The 22580-nt window shown below is 28.6% G+C and overlaps 2 protein-coding genes across 2 annotated transcripts; both read right to left on the bottom strand.

Moving 5' to 3' along the window:
• Positions 1–6680: 6680 nt before the first annotated feature.
• LOC119668083 (aspartate aminotransferase, cytoplasmic-like) lies at positions 6681–17497 on the bottom strand. Its single transcript, XM_038077471.1, has 7 exons — positions 16925–17497; positions 9474–9581; positions 9331–9404; positions 8781–9258; positions 8551–8716; positions 7264–7406; positions 6681–7197 (listed from the first exon to the last, which is right to left on the bottom strand). Exons 1-7 carry the CDS (start codon positions 17034–17036, stop codon positions 7049–7051), a joined length of 1230 nt encoding a protein of 409 aa, XP_037933399.1. The 5' UTR covers positions 17037–17497; the 3' UTR covers positions 6681–7048.
• Positions 17498–20106: 2609 nt separating this feature from the next.
• On the bottom strand, positions 20107–21952 carry LOC119672937 (aspartate aminotransferase, cytoplasmic-like; the record flags this gene model as incomplete). Its single annotated transcript, XM_038084110.1, is given in 6 exon segments — positions 20107–20478; positions 20547–20689; positions 20913–21078; positions 21133–21610; positions 21703–21776; positions 21845–21952. Coding segments are annotated over 6 exon segments (1106 nt in total), but the record flags the coding sequence as incomplete, so codon positions are not given.
• Between the last annotated feature and the right edge of the window lie 628 nt (positions 21953–22580).

The following is a 22580-nucleotide window of genomic DNA, read 5'->3' as shown; positions in this document are numbered from 1 at the left end:
AGCTTTGAAGTAAATCATTTTGATTTCACATCTAATATGCAAAATAAAAAGTTAAATTGAAAGGAAAACTAATAGAATGGACTTGATTTCAGAAATGCTACACACATGTGTTCGAATACAATCCAAAATTTTGAATTTGAATTAAACCGTCCTCAGATGTTAAATAATTAATTTTGAATTAAAGTTGGCACTACTGCCAAACTCTTACGCATCTATAGTTAAAGCAAATTGTACCGACATTGGTTCACATCTCCAAGTAAATTACTCAATATTTGACAAATTTTTTTTTATTCAAAATGAAACTATATTATCTACAAAAAAAAACGTTGAATATCTGCTAATTTGTTAATAATTTCTTATCTCAACTGAAAGTTAGATCCAGCATCTCTGGTATTTTCTTCTCTTCTCGAAGTCCAGTAACTCGCAATTATTTACCCACAATTTTTTTTTGAGTATTTATCTTCTCACGTTTCATATTTCATATTGTTCTGATTTAAAAAATACGTATGTAGTTCTATACTCTACTAAATAACTGCGTTTTTAATGCTAGAAAACCATTAACGCCTTTAACTTTGTCCCGACTGTATCAAAAGTAGAATTTTTACTCTGTACGTATTGTTGCTTAGGATAAACTTTCTAACGCATATCCACAAAAAGGAGAGAAAATCGTCTTCTATACCCATAATCTTATGTCTTGTGATGATCCCAATCAGGACTTTAAAATTCTTTTTTTTTAGTGGTAAAAGAAATGTCACCAGTTTGTTGTCAAGCTCTTTAACAAAGTATTTCATTACTTCACAGAATTTCTTTCCGAACCATCTTTTCTTGTGAACAATGCTCACAATGTTATTGGCTCAACAAAAGAAGATTACTCCAAAAGTAGGTTATGGTCCCATGGTAAAACCCAATAAAGCTGTCATTGGTCAATCAATAAAATTATAATGCAATCATTACATATGTTCTGCGACATCATAATAACGAGGAATCTATATGAAAAGGAGTTTATTTTGTGACACTATTTAATTAACTTCTTTTCACATTCACTGATAACGTCTAAATTACTGGCCGGGACAACAAAAGTTTACATTGTAACCTGACTGTTACGGCAAATGTCAATGTACTTCCAGGTGATTTTTTTACTGCTGTCACGAAGATGCTCATCATATTTCTGGTAGAAAAGAAGACTTGGTTTCACACACTCTTAATCAAAGCTACTTTCTAATTTTTTATTATCACAATGGTCTAGATACTTTCATAGATTTCAGACATTATGACATCATTATTATAACTTTGAGGTCTACGCATAATTAAGTAAAGATTTTTACTTTTTAATATTATACGAAATCAGAACTTAGATCTTTAGTTTCTTTCCTCTTACAGGCAGAAATCCTAACATATGGATACTTCTCACGCTTATTAATGCATTTTGTATTTTAACGTATCTCAAATCTGATTAGTTGGTGATATCAGGTGTGCTGTCGAGCATAATTCAAAAATGTATATTCCAATTTTTTATTTCGGTGTTACTATTTCCTACGCCTACCAGCCTTAGAATGAAGGCACTGCTATTGATGCATTTCGCTGATTTTACATAAGGGTTATTATTTACAAGTGGGACGAAATTTGATCTCATTACCTTTGATTTGGCTAAAAAATTTTATGCGTTCAGCTAAAATAAAAATCAAATAAAATAATAAGACAAACATAGGCAAAATTTTTATGGGTCCAAGGGGTTTTGAGAACTGCATTTTCATATACATGTGCAACAATGCTCATCGACAAGCACTAACACAGTACACAAGCAATTTACTACTTGACTAACTTTTAGCTTTGGTGATTCAGTATTAATGTATAATGATATGATCTTAGGTTTCTTGTTGGTTGAGTCTTTTGAAGTATTGTTTTGTCTCTCGTTGAACACTAAATGTAAAGCAATTCGCAACAAAATTTTAGAGTAGAGTCCGGATTTGTAAACCAGACCTGCTCATATCTTACTGAGCCGCTTTTTCATTTGGTATTTTCATCAAGATTTTAGTGTCATTAAAATTGGTTTACTCAACAATTTTCTTTTAGTTTTATAATTTTTAATGTTAATGTAGTAGTATTTTGTATCTAATTACAATGTTTAAAAACTGCACTTATATAAAATTATTTTCATGGTTAATAGCTACAAAGCGGAATTTGTAGAAAACTACTTTAAGCAAAACTTTCATTTTCAGTTTCAGTTTCTTTGAAACAAAATTACTTAATTGAACTCATTTTATTCACATTGCAATTAATTAAATCAAAGTGAATGATTAATCACAATGCAAAATCACTGACAAAGTGAAAGCTCAGTCGATGTTCTTGGATTAATAAAACTCAAAGACTAGCTAATGCTCTGAATCAAACGAGGAATTTGAATAATTTTCTTCTATTTTTAATTATCAACAAAAGCAAAAGTAAAAAATATCTTCAAATTATAGGGAGTGAATTTAAAAAAAATATATAGAGTAATTCAGCTCATGATTAATGAGCTCTTTCCAGAAAAAGGAACAATTGTGGGGCGTAGCGATTACAGCAGTGATTATGTTTAACGAACCAGAATAGGTCGAACATATTTCTTTATGCTTCTCTGTAAGTGTAACGATTATTTTTTTCTTAGCTAATAGATTTGTTGGAAGGTTTATTGGAAGCAGCACATTACGAAAACCACTAATCGTATAAGATTTGGTATTGTTTATACCTTAAAATCCCATCAATCTTCTTTGACTAAAACTTATTCAAACGATTAAGTGTTAATTGCTTGCTTGTAAGCAAAGGGATCATACTTAATTACAAGAGGCGGGTTAGACTCGCTCATTAAGGTTAAAGTATGTAACTTATGTTATTGCCTTAAGATAAAATATCTATGAGGTTCATTTTTTTTGTATCTAAACATTCGAATAATCATAAAAATCTTTTATTATACTAATTAAAACCTGCTAACATTTTTACAAGTTAAGTAGTTAAAATAGTAACACGACAAGCACACGTATTTCCCGCTTCAAGACCAAACAGACTATCTAATGCTTTACGAGGTTTAAATAAATTAATTAAAATAAGTAAAATAAATAATGTAGTAAGCTGCAATATTAGTGTAATATCTTAGTGTGTGTATAATAAACTATTAAATAATTAATTGTGTTGTAGAATTAATAGTGAAATTGAGTCATTATAATTGATAAGCTATTAGATCTGCTCTATATTTTATAAATTTGATTTTAATTTAAACTATAAAAATTGTATAAAAGAGAAACATTACTATTATTATTAGAGGCAAATATACACTATGTGTAGGATATATATATTGTGCATAGTCTTATCTTTTAGCACTGCATATTTAGATTTTATTAAAAACTTAACATCAATGTTTGGTGGAGTCTGGCAGCGTTTTATGTAAAACCATATATAATATTAACAGCGTCACTTAAATACTGAAAGCTTCATCTGTGTAGAGACAACAGACATTAATTGACGTTGACCTCTATATTATTTTTTTTCTATTATTTATTTCAGGATCGATTAAATATAAATCAATTACATCACCTCATAAGTATTGAAAAAATCCATTTATGAAAAAATTTATTTATGCATTACGCTGCTATCAAATAGTTAAACATTATATCTAAAAATAATATTGTAACAAAGAAAAAGAACATAGGTCAAATAGTTAACAAATTAAAAACTTGGGAGAGAGAGAAGAGCCGATTGTACATAGCAAAGTTAACAGAAGTAGAAAAAGAGGAAGATTGCAGTCAATCGATAGAACAATGGTATCATTTCCTAGGATGAAAACATCAGCGCAAAAAACACATGAAATTGAATAACGAATAACATTCATATCTTATACGCCACTATGACATGTGTAGCACAAAGAACTAGATAAAAGAGATGAACTAAAAACAACTTAATAGATTTATATGTTCTTTGAAGGAACCTAAACATCATCAGCGTAAATGCGTGACTAAATCTACTATGATTACATCTTCACATATTGCAATAGAGCTAACTACAGTGAGTTCATCTATAAACAATGATTAACAGCCCCGTACAGATGTTCAGTCAAGTGCTAAACAGTTACTTGTCACAAATAAATTATTTGATTTTTAATATATACCAATACTACAGCTCAACTTCCCAAGATAGTACCCACCATTTCTCATATCGAAATGTGAGCTTTATTGATTTTTGGCTTCAATCTATTGCAGTAGCCAAATCTATTGGTTTCTCTACCTTGACCCTGGCTAGTTTCAACCATAGTCCATCTGTTAACCAATGATAAAGCTGAATAGCTTTTAACTAATGAGGGACTGAATTATCTTAAATAAGTTCAGATTTTACAGATAGATGACTACACAGTAAGTAAATTTTAAAATCTAACTTAATTGGAAATAAGCATACTTATCTAGTGGATTGTCTTCTTTTTGTCAAATATCTTAATATTTTTTTTAGTAGATTATAATCTATGCTTAGTCTGATGAAGTGATAAACATTAATCCAGTCAAGGCGTAAAGAGAGGATTTGAAAATACCTTGAGTTAAGAAAGAGTAAAAGTGCACAACTGCACTAGCTCAAAGAGCTTCAACATAATTTTTATAATCTATGAAGATTATGTGCATTTATGTATTTACTTCTTAATAACAATACGGCCTGTATTATATAATATGGCCTACAGATATTAAATCCTTACAGAATATTTTATATTTTTTGATTTCACTTTGATAGGTTGGTTGCAGTGGCAGATCAGCACAAATCTCATTTCTTTCTATAAATACCGATTTTTCACCGTTTTACTGCTACATTCCTTGAAATCTTAAGAGATAAAAACACAAAAACTAAATCCGTTCCGACCAATTTAGATAATTTAAAAGAACTTTTGTTCTTACCGATGAACAATCTGACAAACTTCAAAAAAATAGTTTCCTACAAACTTGATTCTTCTGAAAGCAGTGGCAGAGAAAATGCTTAATTGTGTCTCTTTTCTGTAAGTTTTCTCAATTTCAGCAGTGGGTGCAGTTCCCATACACCAGTGACCAGAAACAGCTGCAGTAAGCAGCATTCACGCAGTCGCTTTTAAAAAGTTTTATAGGTCTAGTCTTGTTATATGAAGCCAATATGAACAGGGAAGTTAGACATGACTTGAAGATACAAGTCTTTAAATGCTTCACATTATACTAAGACCAAACTCAGATTTCTGTAAGAAATAAAACAAGAAATTTTCTAAAATAAAAATGATTTGTATAAACATTGTTTATCTCATAGAGATAATTATGTTTTATGTCAAACGTAATCAGCAAGTGTTTATTTAATCTATTTGCAGGAATATTTGGCATTTTATCTATCTAAGTATGATATAATTATCAGAACTTAATAAATAATATCTGAAGTATCCATCTTAATATTAATTGTATTACATGCAATAAACAATTAAACGTATAAAGCCTAAAAACTACTGTAATTTTGAGTAGACTACCAATCTGTACTGACAATAAAACGGCCTCCAAATCAACCGTCAACATGCCACATGATAAATAACGAAATATTGTGCAAATTTCCGATAAATTTTACTGATAACATTTGAAGTGATTTCGCATTGATAAGGTTGTTTGTATACTCACTTAGTAAGGTTAAAGCAGAGTAGAGTACCAGCAGTAAGTAACAGAGCTAATAATATTTTATTTCAAGTTAATTAATCACGAAAATTCAATTTCGAAATTTGCCAAAATTAGATGGTTTTCTCTGTAAATAATAATAAATTCTTTATCGCCGCTGCAAAATCAGTTGATATCAATACTTAATTGAAAAGCAAATATAATGTTTATTATAATAATAAAGAATAACAAAGTCATGTGAATAGTATGTGTTTAACAGTTTATTAACTTGACTCTGTTTATTGTCTTGAAAATCCAACACTAACACTAAATATATATATATTTATACATACATATATATAAACAATTTAAGCTCTTTTGGCATAGTTGCACAATATATTTGCATTATGAATTTCTTTACAAATGCTACATTTTAACAATTAAGTGTACAAAACACACAAATAACAATTACTACTTTAAATATTTTTAAATCTACTCTTGTAAACTGATTTTTGTTAAAAATGCATTCTTTTACACCTTCGTCTTAAATTTTAAGCCAAATAAACTATAAAAATTTTTTTTAGATTTTGACATTGTAATACATTTTAATGACTTTTGCATTTTTAAAAATATTATGTTTTTGGTGTAAGTATAGTTTACAATAATTTTTCTTCTACATATATGAGTACTACTTGATATATCATTGAGGAACCAGTTTATTTTTAAACTTAAGTATATTTCAAACTTCTATAACACATTTCGTATCTAATGGTACATGATCTTTTATTAACAAAGAGCCCTTACAAAGAATATCAAATATTAGTTTACACTTGGCGATTAATACAATTTATTTATATAATTTAAATAATATACAATAAAAATTTTTATTTTTATAAAAACATATAGCTTTTAAAATGCTTAATCAAATATTATTTTACGGTTCAAATATATATATTACGCATCACTTTTTCAGATTAATTTTTATTTATCAAATCTGTGTATTTCATTTTTTAAATCGCTAATTTTTTTTAAGTAAACTTTGTGTTAAAATTTGCATTTTAAACTTACTAATAAATATATACGCACTATAATAATTTTAATAATTAATAAAACATATTGTAAAAGTTGAAGTAAATTCTATTACAAATATTGGTAAAATTGTTTTATATGCAAAAATAATTTCAGTGGGTCGATTTCTGATATTGTTCATTATAGTTATTGTTTTTTATTCTCTTGTACCATAGGGATTTAATGCATCAATATATAATACTATTAGATTCCCTAATTAGTTTTCGAAGTTTGCATTATTTCATTAGTATGTTTGGCTTAGTATGTGTGCATTTTTAGTCATTTATGAAAACCATATTACATTTATTTGTCTCTATTATTTGTGCCAGTTTAAATCTACAGGAGTTCATTAATCCTTTTTAACTTTATTACAGTTTACTCTCTGTTCTAGTAACAACATCATATATGGCTTTTGCAATGTATTCTACATTATTTTCATTTATGCCACACATGTTGATACGTCCTGATTTAAGTAAATAAATATGGTGATCTTTAATAAGATTGGCGACTTGTTCCTCTGTAAAGATAAAAATTATTAAAAAGTTATAAATTTATATTCTGCAATTTAAATGCAATTAAATACCATTTAATCCAGTATATGAAAACATTCCAATTTGTTTAATAATATGATTCCAGTTACCAGGAGTTCCTAGTTGTTTGAGATTTCCAACTAAAGCTTCACGCATTGCACGGATTCTATTTGACATAGTTTGTATTGACTCCATCCTTTAAAAATACAATAAAAAGTATTAACAATAAGTACCAAGTATAACATATATAATATATATTAAAAGAATAAGTTATGCTTAAATTTCAAAATAAAGTTATTTATTTGTATATATTAATTACTAATAAATTTATTATTTATTCCTTAATATTAAAAAATTACTATTAAAAATAGTTTAATTTCAATGAATTTTTTTTTCTGTTTTGAATAAAATTATTCATCTTTAAGTTAATTTATTTATAATAAGTTAAGACAAAAATATTTTCTCAAAGAAAACTTATACTTAAATGTTAGATAAACTATTCATTCATATGTTATAAAAAAAAAAAACTTCTCAAAATGTTTTGCTTATCTGTTTAATAAGGACAATGTAATAACAAATTAACTTCTCAAATATCATTTTTTATTTAATTTTATTATTGTAATTCATTTTGATAAGCAAAGTGTTTTAGAATGGAAACATATGGAATTTCATGTTAATAGTCTTAGTTGATAATATTAGTTTACTCGATCAATACATATATATATATATAAATAATAACAAGTGGTAGCAGTTAAGTACAGTCATAACCAAAATTCAATAACATTATTTAAAACATTTAGTTTCAAATTCTAATCCCAAGAGTATTGCCAGATAAAAATACATTTATATGTAAGTAATTATAATCATTTGTATAATTTAAACTTGAGCATAATCTGAGAAAAAATAAAAGAACTTCTCCTACCTATACAATATTATATGATACAAAAACCAAAACATAATTTAAAATATTACAATGATTCTATTCTTTACAGTTAATGCCTTCAGCAGTAATATTTGTTAGTGTTTACGAAAACTTTGACCCATATTCTTAACAAATAATTCAACTGAGATGGGAGTGATGAGCGAAAATTGATCATCAATGTTAACAAATGGCTCCGGGACACAGACCCAAGTCAGAACTTTATCAGAACTTTGCATATCATACCATCATAAGATATAATAACTTTAAATGTCTCAGGATAACAGTTTTAAAATAATATGTTGCATGTCTTATATAAAAAAATACTTAAGATTAAGCAGTAATTTATCTAAAAATATGGAAAACAAATTTTTTTTAAATTATTATTCTAGTTAACTATTTATTTAATACATATTCTTACCATTCTGCTCTAAGTTCTTCATCGTTAAGTACTAATTCAACGATTCTGCTACCAAACGCTGGTGGATTAGAATATGCGCCGCGTACCAATAAAGTAAGTTGTGATTGAACATTAGCGGTTGTGCTGGGATTACGTTGTACAACTGTTAAGTTACCAACACGTTCACCTTTAAAAAATATTTCTTTTAATTATGAATATTTACTCTTATTTCATTTTTTTTTTTTAATTACAATAAAGTCCAAAATTTTTGGCAAAAGATTGTGCGCAGACAAGTTCAAAGCCACGCTCTACGAAATATCTTACAGCCCATGCATCACGATCAGGATCTCCGCTAGCAAATCCTTGATATGCTGAATCGAAGAATGGGAATAAATTTTTCCTCTCCATTACATCAGCAATTTCCTTCCATTGTTCTTGGGTTGGATCCATGCCAGTTGGATTATGAGCGCAAGCATGTAAAATTATAACTGAATGTTCTGGTGCATCTTTCAAATCTGCTATAAGTCCTTCAAAATCAATAACATGTCGATTAGTATCCCAATAACGATATACATTAGCATGTTTAAAACCAGCATCTGTAAACACTTTATGATGATTTTCCCAAGTTGGATTGGAATAATAGAAATGAACACGATCCATTAAATTACACAACAAATTGGCTCCAAGACGTAACGCTCCCGTGCCCGATAAGGTTTGCACACCAAAAGCCTACAATTTATTTGAAATTATTTTTATAGTTTTTACACTCAATGGAAAAAACATATATGTAAGTATAATTACCCGATTTTCTTGTATTGCAATTGAGTCATTACCCAATAGCAAACCAGTTGCAGCATTCCTAAATGCTTCGTTACCTTTAATTTTATTAATAATAATAATAGATTATTATATGTGAATGGTTTTTGTATTATAATAAACCGTACCTAAAACTGGTAAGTATTCGTGGTTAATCTCTTCATTGCTGGCAACTTGTATTTCGGCTTTACGAACAACTGGTAACACCCATGGTTTTCCTTCATTCGTACGATATGCTAAGAGAAAATAAATTTTTATTAATTAAGAAAATAGCAAATCAAAATTAAAAAAAATATATTTTATGAAGAGAATAGAAATTAAATAATAGAAAAAAATTAATAAGTAGCACATGTAAGATTTAGTGAATAGTACTATATGTTCGGCACATGCGCAGCGCCGCCTTAACACTTTAGAGGCTTTCTTTTTTTCGGGACCTTGGCGAAATGCAAAACCTCCCTCTGAATAGTATTATAACTTTGTTAAAGGTTCTAAGTGGTTGTAATCCTTGGATTTTTAATTATACGGTAACACAATGTACATTTCAGATGTACATTTCACGATAAACAGTTTGCATTCTACATATATATGGTTTTCATTTACTTAAAGGCGATACATTAGGGCAGTATTAATATATAACATAATAATTAAGGGTATTCTGCTTCTATTATCCTCTTCTCCCAGTGAAGCGTAGGGCTTCCACCATCATTCTTTGTATCGAACGCTATTGCGTGCTTTTCGGCCGAGTTCATTCCAAAAATATTTGCTGCTTACTATTGAAATCGACAGTCCTTCGCCATGTTTTAGCAGGCGCTCTAACACGACGGCCACTTTCCTGGTAGTCACGTCTGTGTGCTTAATGAGCAATATTGGCAAGGGATCTGCGAACGGTATGACCGATCCAAAGCGATTTACGCATACATACTTTTTCAGAGGTTTATATTTGGTTTGTGATAGTATTGCTGTTACGATTAGGCCACCAGATGGTGAGAATCTGATGCAAGCATTTATTGGAAAAAGTTCTTAGGCGAGTGTCGATGACAGTAGTGCGTTTCCACGTCTCGCCTCCATAAAATAACACTGATTTGATGTTGAAATTATAAATGCACAACTTAATTTTTACAGAGATATGTTGAGATTTCCAGATAGAGCGTAGCATGCCAAATGAAGCCTTAGCTTTGTTTATGCACGCCGAGATGTCCTCATCAGCCTCACCCTTAGTAGTGAACATGCTATCAAAGTAGTTGAAGGTGTTAACATATTCGACTTTCAGTTGGTTTAAATTTAAATTAACACCCGGGTTAACTAAAGTATAATATATAATTAAGATAATTAATACATTTAATTATATATATTTAATACATATAATTATATATAATTAATACATATAATTATATATAATTAATATAATTAATATAATTAATACATATAATTAATGATATAATTAAAGGTAATTTCAATTAATACTAAAAGACTAGATTATCAACATTGTTACGAAGTACTGGTAAGTCCTGCTAACCATCTTATGGGTTTTTATTCTTACTACAGCCAATACTAGTTAATTATATTAAGAAACTAACGTTATGTTATTCTACTAAGTCAAGTGCCCTATAAGCGTAGAATATAATTTTGCTCTAAACATGAGTGTTCATCAATAAAGCCATGTAACTTCAAATTACCACCGCAGGGATAGGTAATGTGTGTGGTTCAGCACCGTTATTACTTAACCATGTATTTATTAATATTTAATAATTAAGTTCAACTAATTATGAAGTAGTTTAATGTCCCAAATTTTTTTTACTCTTAACATACAAAAGAACATATGCAATTACAATAAAAAGATACTTTTCCCTTTTCAGTTTACTGTAAAATGCAGTGTCAAATTGCTCTGACATCACTGAATGGCGATTGCATTGCGAATGTGAAGTGCAGCAAGGCTTAGAGTGCAATTTGAGTATCTGAAACATTGCTTTTTCCGCATAAGCCCGCTTACAACGGAACACACATTTTGTACGCCTATTTGTTATGAAACAAGTGGATTTCAACAACATCCTACAAAGCTTAATTTGACTCTTTTGTATTTTTCAGTCAAAATGATACTTAAGCCTTGGCCAAGGTTAATTTTGCTTATGGCTGCTTTGCAATGCAGAACAAAACTGTAAGCACACGTTTCTCATCCAAAACTGACACTTTCCTGTTAACATAGAATTGTGAATACTATACGACTATACGTCAGTATATATTACCTGATTTTTCAGATAGTAAAAATGTGTACTTTGTATATCAAACACTTTCAAAGCTCGTTGAATTTATTGGGCATAAATCGCTTATTTCGGCTTATCACCTACCGTTATCAACGTTATGGTAGCGAATTAGTTAACAAATATACTTGACTTTCATTTATATTTATACAAAAAAAATGAATTGTGTAAATTAAACATACAAGTAGATAAGATGTACAAATATTTTCGGGAAATCCATGCAACCTTACATGCTAAATTACGAAATTCTCTTAAAATGGAAAAACTAATAGATCTTTTAGACACAATTTTATTATAATTTTTAATTTAATATCAATGGACTTGTAAATTGTGGTATCACTGAAGATGTGTTGTAGAATTGGATTAATAAGCTTATCAAACTAATAAACATATTAAATTGATTTATAGATAACCGCAAAACATAAGATAGATTGATGTTTTTTTTGCTTTTGACAAAATTTTAGTCCTATCCGTAAAGGATCGTATTTAACAGAAACAAATTCTATTAGAAAATCAGTCATCTATTTTACCTGGTGTTTTTTTAGCTGCATAAGAAGTTGAAACGATAATACAAGATAGAAATATTGTTGGAATGAAATTTTTTTTATTATTATCTGGTAGATAATTTCATGGTATTTATTTTTGAATATGATTTCCGGTATATATCCACCGCGACTACGAACCACATGATTCATTCGATCAGTTCAATTTTTGACTATTTTTCGCAATAAATGTGACCGTATGGTATCAATGGTGGCATTAACATTGGCTTACTATGCTTCAAGAGTTGCTGGTTTGTCGGCATAAACCAATAACTTAACATAACCCCATAAAAAATAATCGAGTATCGTTAAATCATACAAACGAGAGCGCCAATTAACAGAAAAACTTCTGAAAATAAAATTGTCACCAAATTGATTTTTCAAGAAAACGATTGTTGAGCGCGCTGCATGGCAGGTTGCGCCAGAGCCGTACTGTTGGAACCAAATACCGTCGATGTTTAACTGATTAATTTTTGGAAAAAAAAGTTCAGTCAGCATCGCTAGATAGCGCTCGTCATTCACCATAACGGCAGATAGTTAATATAACTACAAATATATTATTAGAATTTTATAGTTTTAATTACCTTTACAATTGCCAAACCCCCCACTTCCCTACATCACTGGTTGAAACTAAAAAGTTAATCAAGAATGGTAAACATAACCATTCTTTTTTTTTATTTTTTTAGTTACAATCTGTCCATAGGTAGACAATAAGTAAATTTGATAGGATCTATAAAACTATAAGAATAGAAAGCTTCCAATGAAACTTACTATTATATACGATATATATTGTACGCTTTAAATCTATAATATCTATCCGGTAGATCGAGAACTTTTTATTTTAGCTTTTCTTATTGTTAAACTATTATCCCTGCAATTTAAATCTAAGTTATTGTTATAGTTAATATAACTATTAACTATAGTCTATTAAGATATCTATTGTTGTAGGAATATCGAGATCTTTATATATATTAGCATTAGCAACATAAAATGGAGCATTAACGATGGTTCGCAGGAATTGAGATTGGTAACGCCGAAGAGTTCAAATGTTCGAGTGAGTTGTTATGTATAACATTCAAATTATTAATTTAAATAATTATTAATAAAGAATCTTTTTGTTTATGAAGCTAATTTTAATATAAGAGGTGGACAAGATTAGGTTTAATTCATTAATATAATTTCCTTCAACTGTACTATAGTTATTATACAATTTTACTTATTTTTTTAAACTTTCCATAAAGAACGATCTATATTTTAAAATATATTACATTTTCTTTGAACTGTAATATAATCAATCTAACGTTACTGTTATTATTCTACACTTTTCTAATAGAATGAATTATTGATAATTTTAGATTTCATATCTCTTTTCATAGGACATCCGTTAGAGGTCTGCAAAGAAGTTGGAACCGCGTAAGATTATTTCAAACACAGTAATTCAAAGTACAATTAGTCAACTATCCATCACCTTTGTAATTATAAACGACAGCCACAAGTACTTCTGACAAAGCAAGGACTATTTCCACTCATCATCTCATCAGAGATTAGAATTGTCTACTACAACTTATTCATAGCAGTATGAGTATGTGAAGTAGGATGCGTTGATTTGGAAACCACAATTTATTCATAGTGTTATGTGTATGTAAACTAAGAGATAAAATGTACTTCGAAAATGCATAATTAGATACTACCATTTCTTTTAATGTACCCACGCACTTCAAAACTTCAAATAATTCTGTCACAATTAGCAAGTTCTATCACAAGAAATTGGAAGTTCTATTTTAAGACTATTAGAATCGAATTAATGAATAATTTTTGAATTTGTTTATGTAAATTTTTCGACCAAAGATTAAAATAATTTTGTCACAAATTGTTAAACAAATAGAATCAACTAATTAATATTCTAAACTAAACAAATTGCACAAATATGCAAATACGCAAATACGCGCTAATAAATGTTGTCTCAACATTATTTGTTTGTATTCAAACCAATTCGTACTAATTTAAATAATTAACAAATAAAAGTGTGTGTATGCTCTTCAAGCTATAAATATTGAATATACGACTATGACATCAATGGACGACGAATGTATCTCAATATTGTCACATAACATTTTTAATCTTTTTTCTCACCATTAAATAGAGAGATATTAACATCAAAATTATATAAATGAATTTAATATGCAAATGAAATATTTTAAACATTAATTTACAAATTTCAGTTACTTTTTCATCATCTATCTATCTGTTCGATTTTAGAGATCCATAAATAATACCTTTTTCCGTTTTGTATCTTAATTTGTTTGAGAGGTGAACGACCAAAGAGGCGAAAAAGCACGTAACTGAGTTTTTTGGTCAAGTTCAATGACTAAAACAAAATTTATGTTCAATCTTAAGTTATTTGAGTTATCTGAAGATTCAATCGACAAAACCTTTAAAAAGAACCGGATTTTAAGGTTCAGGCAGAGAGTTAAGCGCTTTGATGTTTTCTTCAATGGAATTCTTAGGTTATTTTTTGATTTTGCAGGTCGTAAATTTGCCAGAATAAGATATTCTCTTAAAAAGGTTTCATAATTCATGCAAAAACTTATATCAGTGACTAGAAATCTTTATTAGGTGTTTTAAATTAGAGAAATAAAAATTTTATTTAAAAGTTTGTAAGTATATATATTAAATTTTTATTATTTATTGCGAATAGTTTCTTCATATGAATTAGTAGAATGAAACTCAAACTCAACTGAATATTATATTTGTGTTTTAATTTTTTTTCTATTTTTGTCTGTTTTTTAAATAAGTTTTAATAAATTTTAACTATGCCTTAAACTTTAATCTATGGCTAAAAATGCACGTCTGTGCTGTATTTAATAAATAGAGCAATCTAAATCTAATCTATAAGTTCATTAACATAAGATAAGATAATGTGGGTCACTATTTTCTTAATATTTTAGAACGATTCAAGATTTTCATTAATTGTTCAATTTACTAGATATCTAATATCCTCTCCATAACTGGTCGAAATGCTTGCCTCTTACAGGTGTAGGGAGAGAAAAAGAAAACATCACTCATCTAATCTGGTACTGCATGGTATTTGACAGATGGCGTTCATCTCCTCTAGACTCGTAAGTGTTCGTAAGTGTTTATCCGATATCACCAGTATTAGCAAAAAGTAATATTTAATATAATAGAACACCCAATACTTTCAAAAGTAAATTTTTAATCTATTAAAAATCTTTTAATGTGATGCCTAATATTTCTTTAAATTCAAATGGATTCGTAAATTATGGTGGTTAATAAACATTTTCTTGAATTTTATCAGGAAAATTTTTTTTATAATGTTCACCGAAAATATTTTCCATTTATTACGCACCCTTTTCAGTAATCGACCTTTGAAGCGAACTACTCACTGATTTTTCACAAATTTGCAAACGCATATAAAGATTAATCAATAAATTTTCATTCTTAAGAAAAAAGTCATAGGGAGCTCGCTTAAAAGACGATTTCGAGAAAATACATGATAGAAGGAAGATTTTATGTATATTGTATTATCATATTATTATTGTTTTATTATAATATTAAGCCATATCTACATCTTCGTAAACCCTACATTTTTGACCAATTTTATAGACTTGCCAAGTTGGTTTATTTTCACTTGACAATCGAAGCGTTGTACGTTCGTTTTGGGGGAGCTTCTAGTCTGCGTATGCATAACACTTGTCCATGGTATCTCGGACTAGTAATACTAGAAATATTGCGACCTTTAACCTAACCTAATCTAACTCACATTCATATCATGTTACTTATTAAATATTATTTTGTTTTTGCTTTTGTGACGGAACAAAGTTTTTATTTTTTGAAAATTATTTTTATAAAAGAGTTGAATAGTCTCTTTCGGAACTCTAATCGCTCAGTCTCTAGCTTAATAGATTTATTGGGAGGAACACATAATTTAGTTTGAATGGATTAGACAAGAAAACGAAAGTTCAATATATGTTTAGAATTTTAATTAAAATATTTCTATTTATTATTATTTATTTTATTATTAGCGTTTAATTTTTGAACTTCTTTTTATTAACAATTTTAACTTAACTTCCGACTGACGACCTTTTCGGTCATAATCGCGAGTTTCTATAAATAATTAATAACAAATTGTGAATTTATTATGAATTACTTAGTAAAAAATAATTTTACTAACAACAATAAATAACAACATATATACTTTCTAATTTAATTAAAATCTATATTAAAAGAAAAAAATATGGAGGTGAGTTTAGTTTCTTGGTATTATTCGAGCACTTATTAGAAAGTGAAGTAATACACAATAAACTCAAACTGAAAAACATTACAATAATTAATATTATTCAGCTTGAACCACACTTTATTGATTATTGTATTTATTCAGAGATTACTGTACTTAACACAGCTCTCATCTCAATAGGATGTGAATCAATTGTCACAATTATTCTAACTTTTCAATTGTCGTCAGCAAATACAAGAGGCGCAGAATATTTAGAAATTAATACTATTGCGGAGCAGCAAACAAATATGAAAATTATAAACAAATAAGCAGAATAAAACAAAATCTTATTTGACCTTTAATATGACCTTAAAACGTCACACATTTAGAGCATGGAATTATTAAAAATGACAATATTTAGTCACGTAACCAAAGCGTCAAAAAAATGTCTTCACTTTAGGAAAATGTATATGTAAACGCTTCTTTCTATTTTCTTTTGATGGAAAATTATATAAAAATCTCATTCTCATAAAAGTCTCACTTACCTCCTACTCCCAAATTAGCCTTATTGGGGTCTTTGTCCTCAATGAAGGCTCTGTTTAAGGCGAAAACTTCAATTGCTGGCCCTCCTTTGACACCATCGAAAACAGATGACATGTTGGACTTGTATTGGTTCAGTGTAATTTCAGGAATTGGAATTTGGTTATTAAAATTGTGGTAACCACGAAAATTTTTTTTCGAAGCAAAAAATTATGCCAAAAATATGAATGAATTTAATGCTTTAATTGCGTAGCGCAATGTTATTAATTAGCAATGTTTGAAAATAAACACCCGACCAAAATTAATCAAGAAACACACAAACCGGCGGCCCAACTTTTACTAACAGCGAAATTGAGTGAGTTAAGAATTGCAGTGCAAAGTATAATTTGCGTAAAAGCTAAAAATGAAAGCGATGACGTTTCTAACGTAATGTCTTCTCTGCTGGCGGCAAACTTGATTCATTATTTAAAGTTACAATTTAAACAATGAGACAAATTATTAACGTGCAAAAATTTGAATTACATTTATATATATCAGAGAGTAACCCGTAAACATATATCTCTATGAAGATATATTTTATTTAAAAATTTAATAATTTTCTCTTTGCCATTGTGCCATCAAAATTGTTTGACAGACTTGCTTCTTCTTTGTACAAGGAACATTCACAATAATTTATAGTCATCTAACAAATTTTCAGCATGTAGGCGAAAATTTTATGCAAACATCGCTGGCAATGATAAAATGATAAACGTTTGATATCTCCAGTCTCAAAAAATATTTAAAATAATATAAATAAAAATTTTGTTGTAATTCACTGAAAAGCAATGAATTGTCGCTTTATTAAATATAATCACTATTGTCATAATGTCACTGCCGTCATAATGACGTTAAAATAAAATTTAATTGCTAGTTAATGTAATAAAATTATTTGATAAAGAGCGGATTTTGATCCTTGTTGCGTTTAACATAAAACCGTTTGCAAAAATAAAATTTTAATTCAAATAAATCTTATTTATTATTTTTCAAGATACTTAATTTTAGATTAAAGTTAAATATCGTACAACACTACACAATAATAAAAATCAGATATACCGAAAAAATTATCAAATTAAGGCTGTAACTTAATAATTCGATAACTCAGTGACATTGCATTTTCATAAAAATAAATAAACACAATTTTATTACTTTAACAAGCACACCCGAAAATTATAACATATTCCCACTGCAGCTAAACCAAATGTAAATCAAATTAAGATATATTAAGCATAATATAGACGATACTACATGTATACAAACCAGGTATGCTGTGCTACCAAATCGCACTGTGTATATTCAGGTAAGCATGCTAAATTCTGATCTGCAGACATGTATGCAGTAAAACTACATCGATTCAAAGTGTTTAGCAAAGCGCATACTTGGACTGCATACTTGCAATACATGTAGCATCGTCGATATCATGCTTTAGTTTCCATGGGCAGAAGTTGGTTTATGCATATAAAAGAGCTTTTATGTGTCAAAAAGCTCAGTAAAAGTTCAAGGCGAACTTTTGTTAAACAATATTTATTGTAAAATTATATTGTATAATGATTTGATATACACCAATATATGTTTTATTCACAAAAAGCAAAGATTTTAAAATATTTTTACCTCTAGTTTGTGTGAATTTTTCTTTATGTATATTTTATTTATTGTCACATTTCAATCGTTTCTTTCTTTAAAAATATATTATGCCACGCTGCATTCGGTATTTTTAGTGTAATTTCGCTTAATTAATTCTTAACTAAGTTAGAAAGCTCTTAATACGGTTATATTATGTTTCCAGAATTTTCACCTCAAATCAGTTAATTCATTTATAATGAGCTCATTAATATAAAAGCTCTTTGTATTTAAATAATTCTCATAATCAGCCTTAATGAGCAAAACTGCTTTAATAAGACAAGTGGAAACATGGTATTAATCAACTTCATCAGCGACTTTTTAAAAATTTGCTGAAGTTCAATCATTTTAATCGTAAACGTAATATTATAGTAATATAGTATAAATAAAATGACACTTGTATCAAAATAAATACCACCTAATACAAATATGAACAATTACAATCACTAACAGGTTAATGCATTTAAGATATTTAAGCATATATATACATATCCCATCTCATGTGCAGCATTTATCTTCATAAGTAATTTAATTTTCTTTTTATATATACATCTACATTTAAAATCATTTGACTTTATTTAATTTTTCACTTCTAATTGATTTTTACACGAACGTAAAATCTTCATTATACTGAATTCGCACAACAGTTTTGTTTGTAATTTTAGCTTTCATGTTTGTAATTTTAAATGTCAATTGTTGTTGCTTTCAATGCAAAATGAAAATTTTTGACAACTAAAACTACAAACAAAACTCTGATATGAATCCAGTATTAGCGTTAATTAAAATTAATTAAGGTATGAAACTAGCTTTATTACAATTATAATTATAACGCAATGTTGTATTTGAACAAAAGGTGTTTTAAGATAAGTAAATAATTTATATAATATCCAACTGGTAGGGAGCATAATAATTTTACAACTTATATTTCAGTAATGCATTAAATGTTCTTTTAGTATCATATTTTAATTGTAAAATAAAAATGAGAGTATTTATTTCGTCGCTCGCAATAATACAAATAGTCAATAAAGATAAAGGCAGACGAAATTAAATTAAATATAGATATCGGGTTGGACATTGTTAGATCTAATCTATATATAAAAAGACTAAATCAAGAATTTACAGCACATCTTTATATCAATGTGTTATATTCAATTCCTAAGGTAGACGAAATTAAATTAAATATAGATATCGGGTTGGGCATTGTTAGATCTAATCTATATATAAAAAGACTAAATCAAGAATTTACAGCACATCTTTATATCAATGTGTTCCTATGCTATGCAATTCCTATGCTATTTACAATAGATATAATAATGTTATAAATCAAAATGAAGATGATGGAGTGCTGGACGATAAATATTTTGATACCTTAATAATACTTCATCCAATATAATATTATGGTTTAAATCAATACATTACACTTGTTTTTATTTTTTATTTTATATTTTTTTTTTTATTAATGTTATTTGAATATCTGGAAATCTGTATATTCAATCTATTAAATCTACAATTTTGCTTATTAATTTAGAACTTTTAAAAGACGGATATTGGTAATATTTATTTGTAGTCAAAATGAGATTCAGAATTGGACATTCCTGATATAATTAATTCAAGTATTTTAGTTTTTTGTTTACTAGTTCTACCATAGGCATTGAATGCTTAACATATATGCGCTTTGAGTCATTCATAAACCATATTACACCTCCTTCTTCTCATGAGTTGTTCCATACAGAAGCTTATTAGTTCTTTTCTACTATATCGAAATATTACTTTTTAGATACTGCAGCATTAATGGCTTTTGCAATATGTTTCACATTCTTATCATTTACGCCGCACATATTGACTCGTCCCGTTTTAAGTAAATACACATGGAAATCTTTGATAAGAGTACCCACTTGTTGCTCTGTAAATATAAAAAATCGTATAAACAAATATTCCTATAATGTTAAAATATAATTAATATAAACAAACCATTTAATCCAGTGTATGAGAACATTCCAATTTGTTTCACAATGTGATCCCAGTTACCAGGAGTGTTCAGTGCCTTTAAATTTTCAACTAAAGCTTCACGCATTTGCCGAATCCTGCATGACATGGTTGCTATTGATTCCATCCTTAAAAAAAAGTTAACATAAGTTCAATATTAAAATGAGGACATAAAAGTTGTATTAAAAAAAGTAAACAGAACTTTTTAAAATAAATATTTATAGTGATCCCTTCTATAGGGCATTACACATCTCGGAATATGGTCAATTACTAACGGTTTTCAACTATTTGATACCGATCCAATTTTATATTGCATATGCTATTATTACTTATTTCTAATAGTTATCTTACCATTCTCCTTTAAGTTTTGGATCACTAAGTACTGTTCCAACGATTCTGCTACCAAACGCTGGTGGGTTGGAATATGCGCCGCGTACCACCAAAGTGAATTGTGATTGAACAGCGGCAGTTGTTTTGGGACTTTGCTGTACCACTGTTAAATTACCAATACGCTCACCTTAAAAAATAAATATTTAAATGACTAATTCATAATTTTGTCTTTTTTAATCACAATAAAGACCAAAGTTTTTGGCAAAAGATTGAGAGCATACAAGCTCAAAACCTCTATCAACGAAATATCTCACAGCCCATGCATCATTATCTGGATCTCCACTAGCAAAACCCTGATATGCTGAATCAAAGAATGGGAATAAGTTTTTGCCCTCAATTACATCAGCAATTTGCTTCCATTGTTCTTGTGATGGATCCATGCCAGTTGGATTATGAGCGCAAGCATGTAAAATAATAACAGCACCTTCTGGTGCCTGGCATAAATCTTCTAATAATCCGTCGATATCAATAATACGTTTCTTATAATCCCAGTAACGATATTCATGTGCATTCTTAAAACCAGCATCCAAAAAAACTTTTGAATGATTTTCCCAAGTTGGATCAGAACAGTAAAAATCAGTACGACCCATTATTTTAGTTAGAAAATCGGCTCCAAGACGTAAAGCTCCTGTGCCAGACAATGTTTGCACTCCAAATACCTATAAGGGTTAAATAAGTTAAAAAAGTTCATTATTATTATTATTATTAGTATTAAACTCAATATGTTAATACAACATATACGATCAATTACCCGTTTTTCTTGTACTGCTTTAGAGTTGTCACCCAATAGCAGAGCAGTCGCAGCTTTTCTAAACATTTCGTTCCCTATAGTTTTATTATTAACAATTATAGATAATTGTATACAATTTTTTTTATATTATAATCAAACATACCTAAAACTGATAAGTACTCGTGATTAATCTTTTCATCGCTTGCAATCTTTTTTTCGGTCGCTCGAACCACTGGTAATACCCAAGGTTTTCCCTCATTTGTACGATATGCTATAGAAAAAGAAATATTTATTAGTTAAGAAAATAGTAAAAGAAAATAGGATTTAATGAACAATACCATAAAATATATCTTATAATTAGATCTATTTTTGTTTCAACCTAATTCATAGGTATCCATATTCTAAACTCATATTCTTGTCGATAGTTTTGTTCCTTATAAAGACAAAACTATCGATTGCCAAAAAAATTTATTAATATATGATTACGATACAATAGTTCAGGCAGATACATACTTGCTGGATTGGTTAAAGAAAAATAAAATAAATCCAATAAAATCTGTTCACGTTACTTTACATTGAAGAGAAAATGAAGGAAATTCACTATTAAATTCCCATCCAAAAATGTTTAGCTATCAGGGGTCCCATCCTTGGGGGAGGGTCTAATCATTTTTACCGATGGTTTAAAAACTAGGAGTGGCGTAGAAAGACTGAATACATCCTCTTATTATGGGCTCCCAGATCATTTTAGTGATTTTCAGGTAGAAGTGATTGCTATAAGGCAAGCTATAGCTTGTCTAGAAGTAGATAGAAATATACTCGTATACATACTATCGGATAGTCAAGCTGCTTTAAAGTCCATAAGCTCAGTGTAGTCGTTGACTTCATGCATTCTTCCTGTG

The sequence above is a fragment of the Teleopsis dalmanni genome, chromosome 1, assembly GCF_002237135.1.
Source record: "Teleopsis dalmanni isolate 2A chromosome 1, ASM223713v2, whole genome shotgun sequence".
Taxonomy (NCBI): Eukaryota; Metazoa; Arthropoda; class Insecta; order Diptera; family Diopsidae; genus Teleopsis; species Teleopsis dalmanni.
Note: the sequence above shows the minus strand (reverse complement) of the source record. Positions and strands in the feature narration are given on the sequence as shown.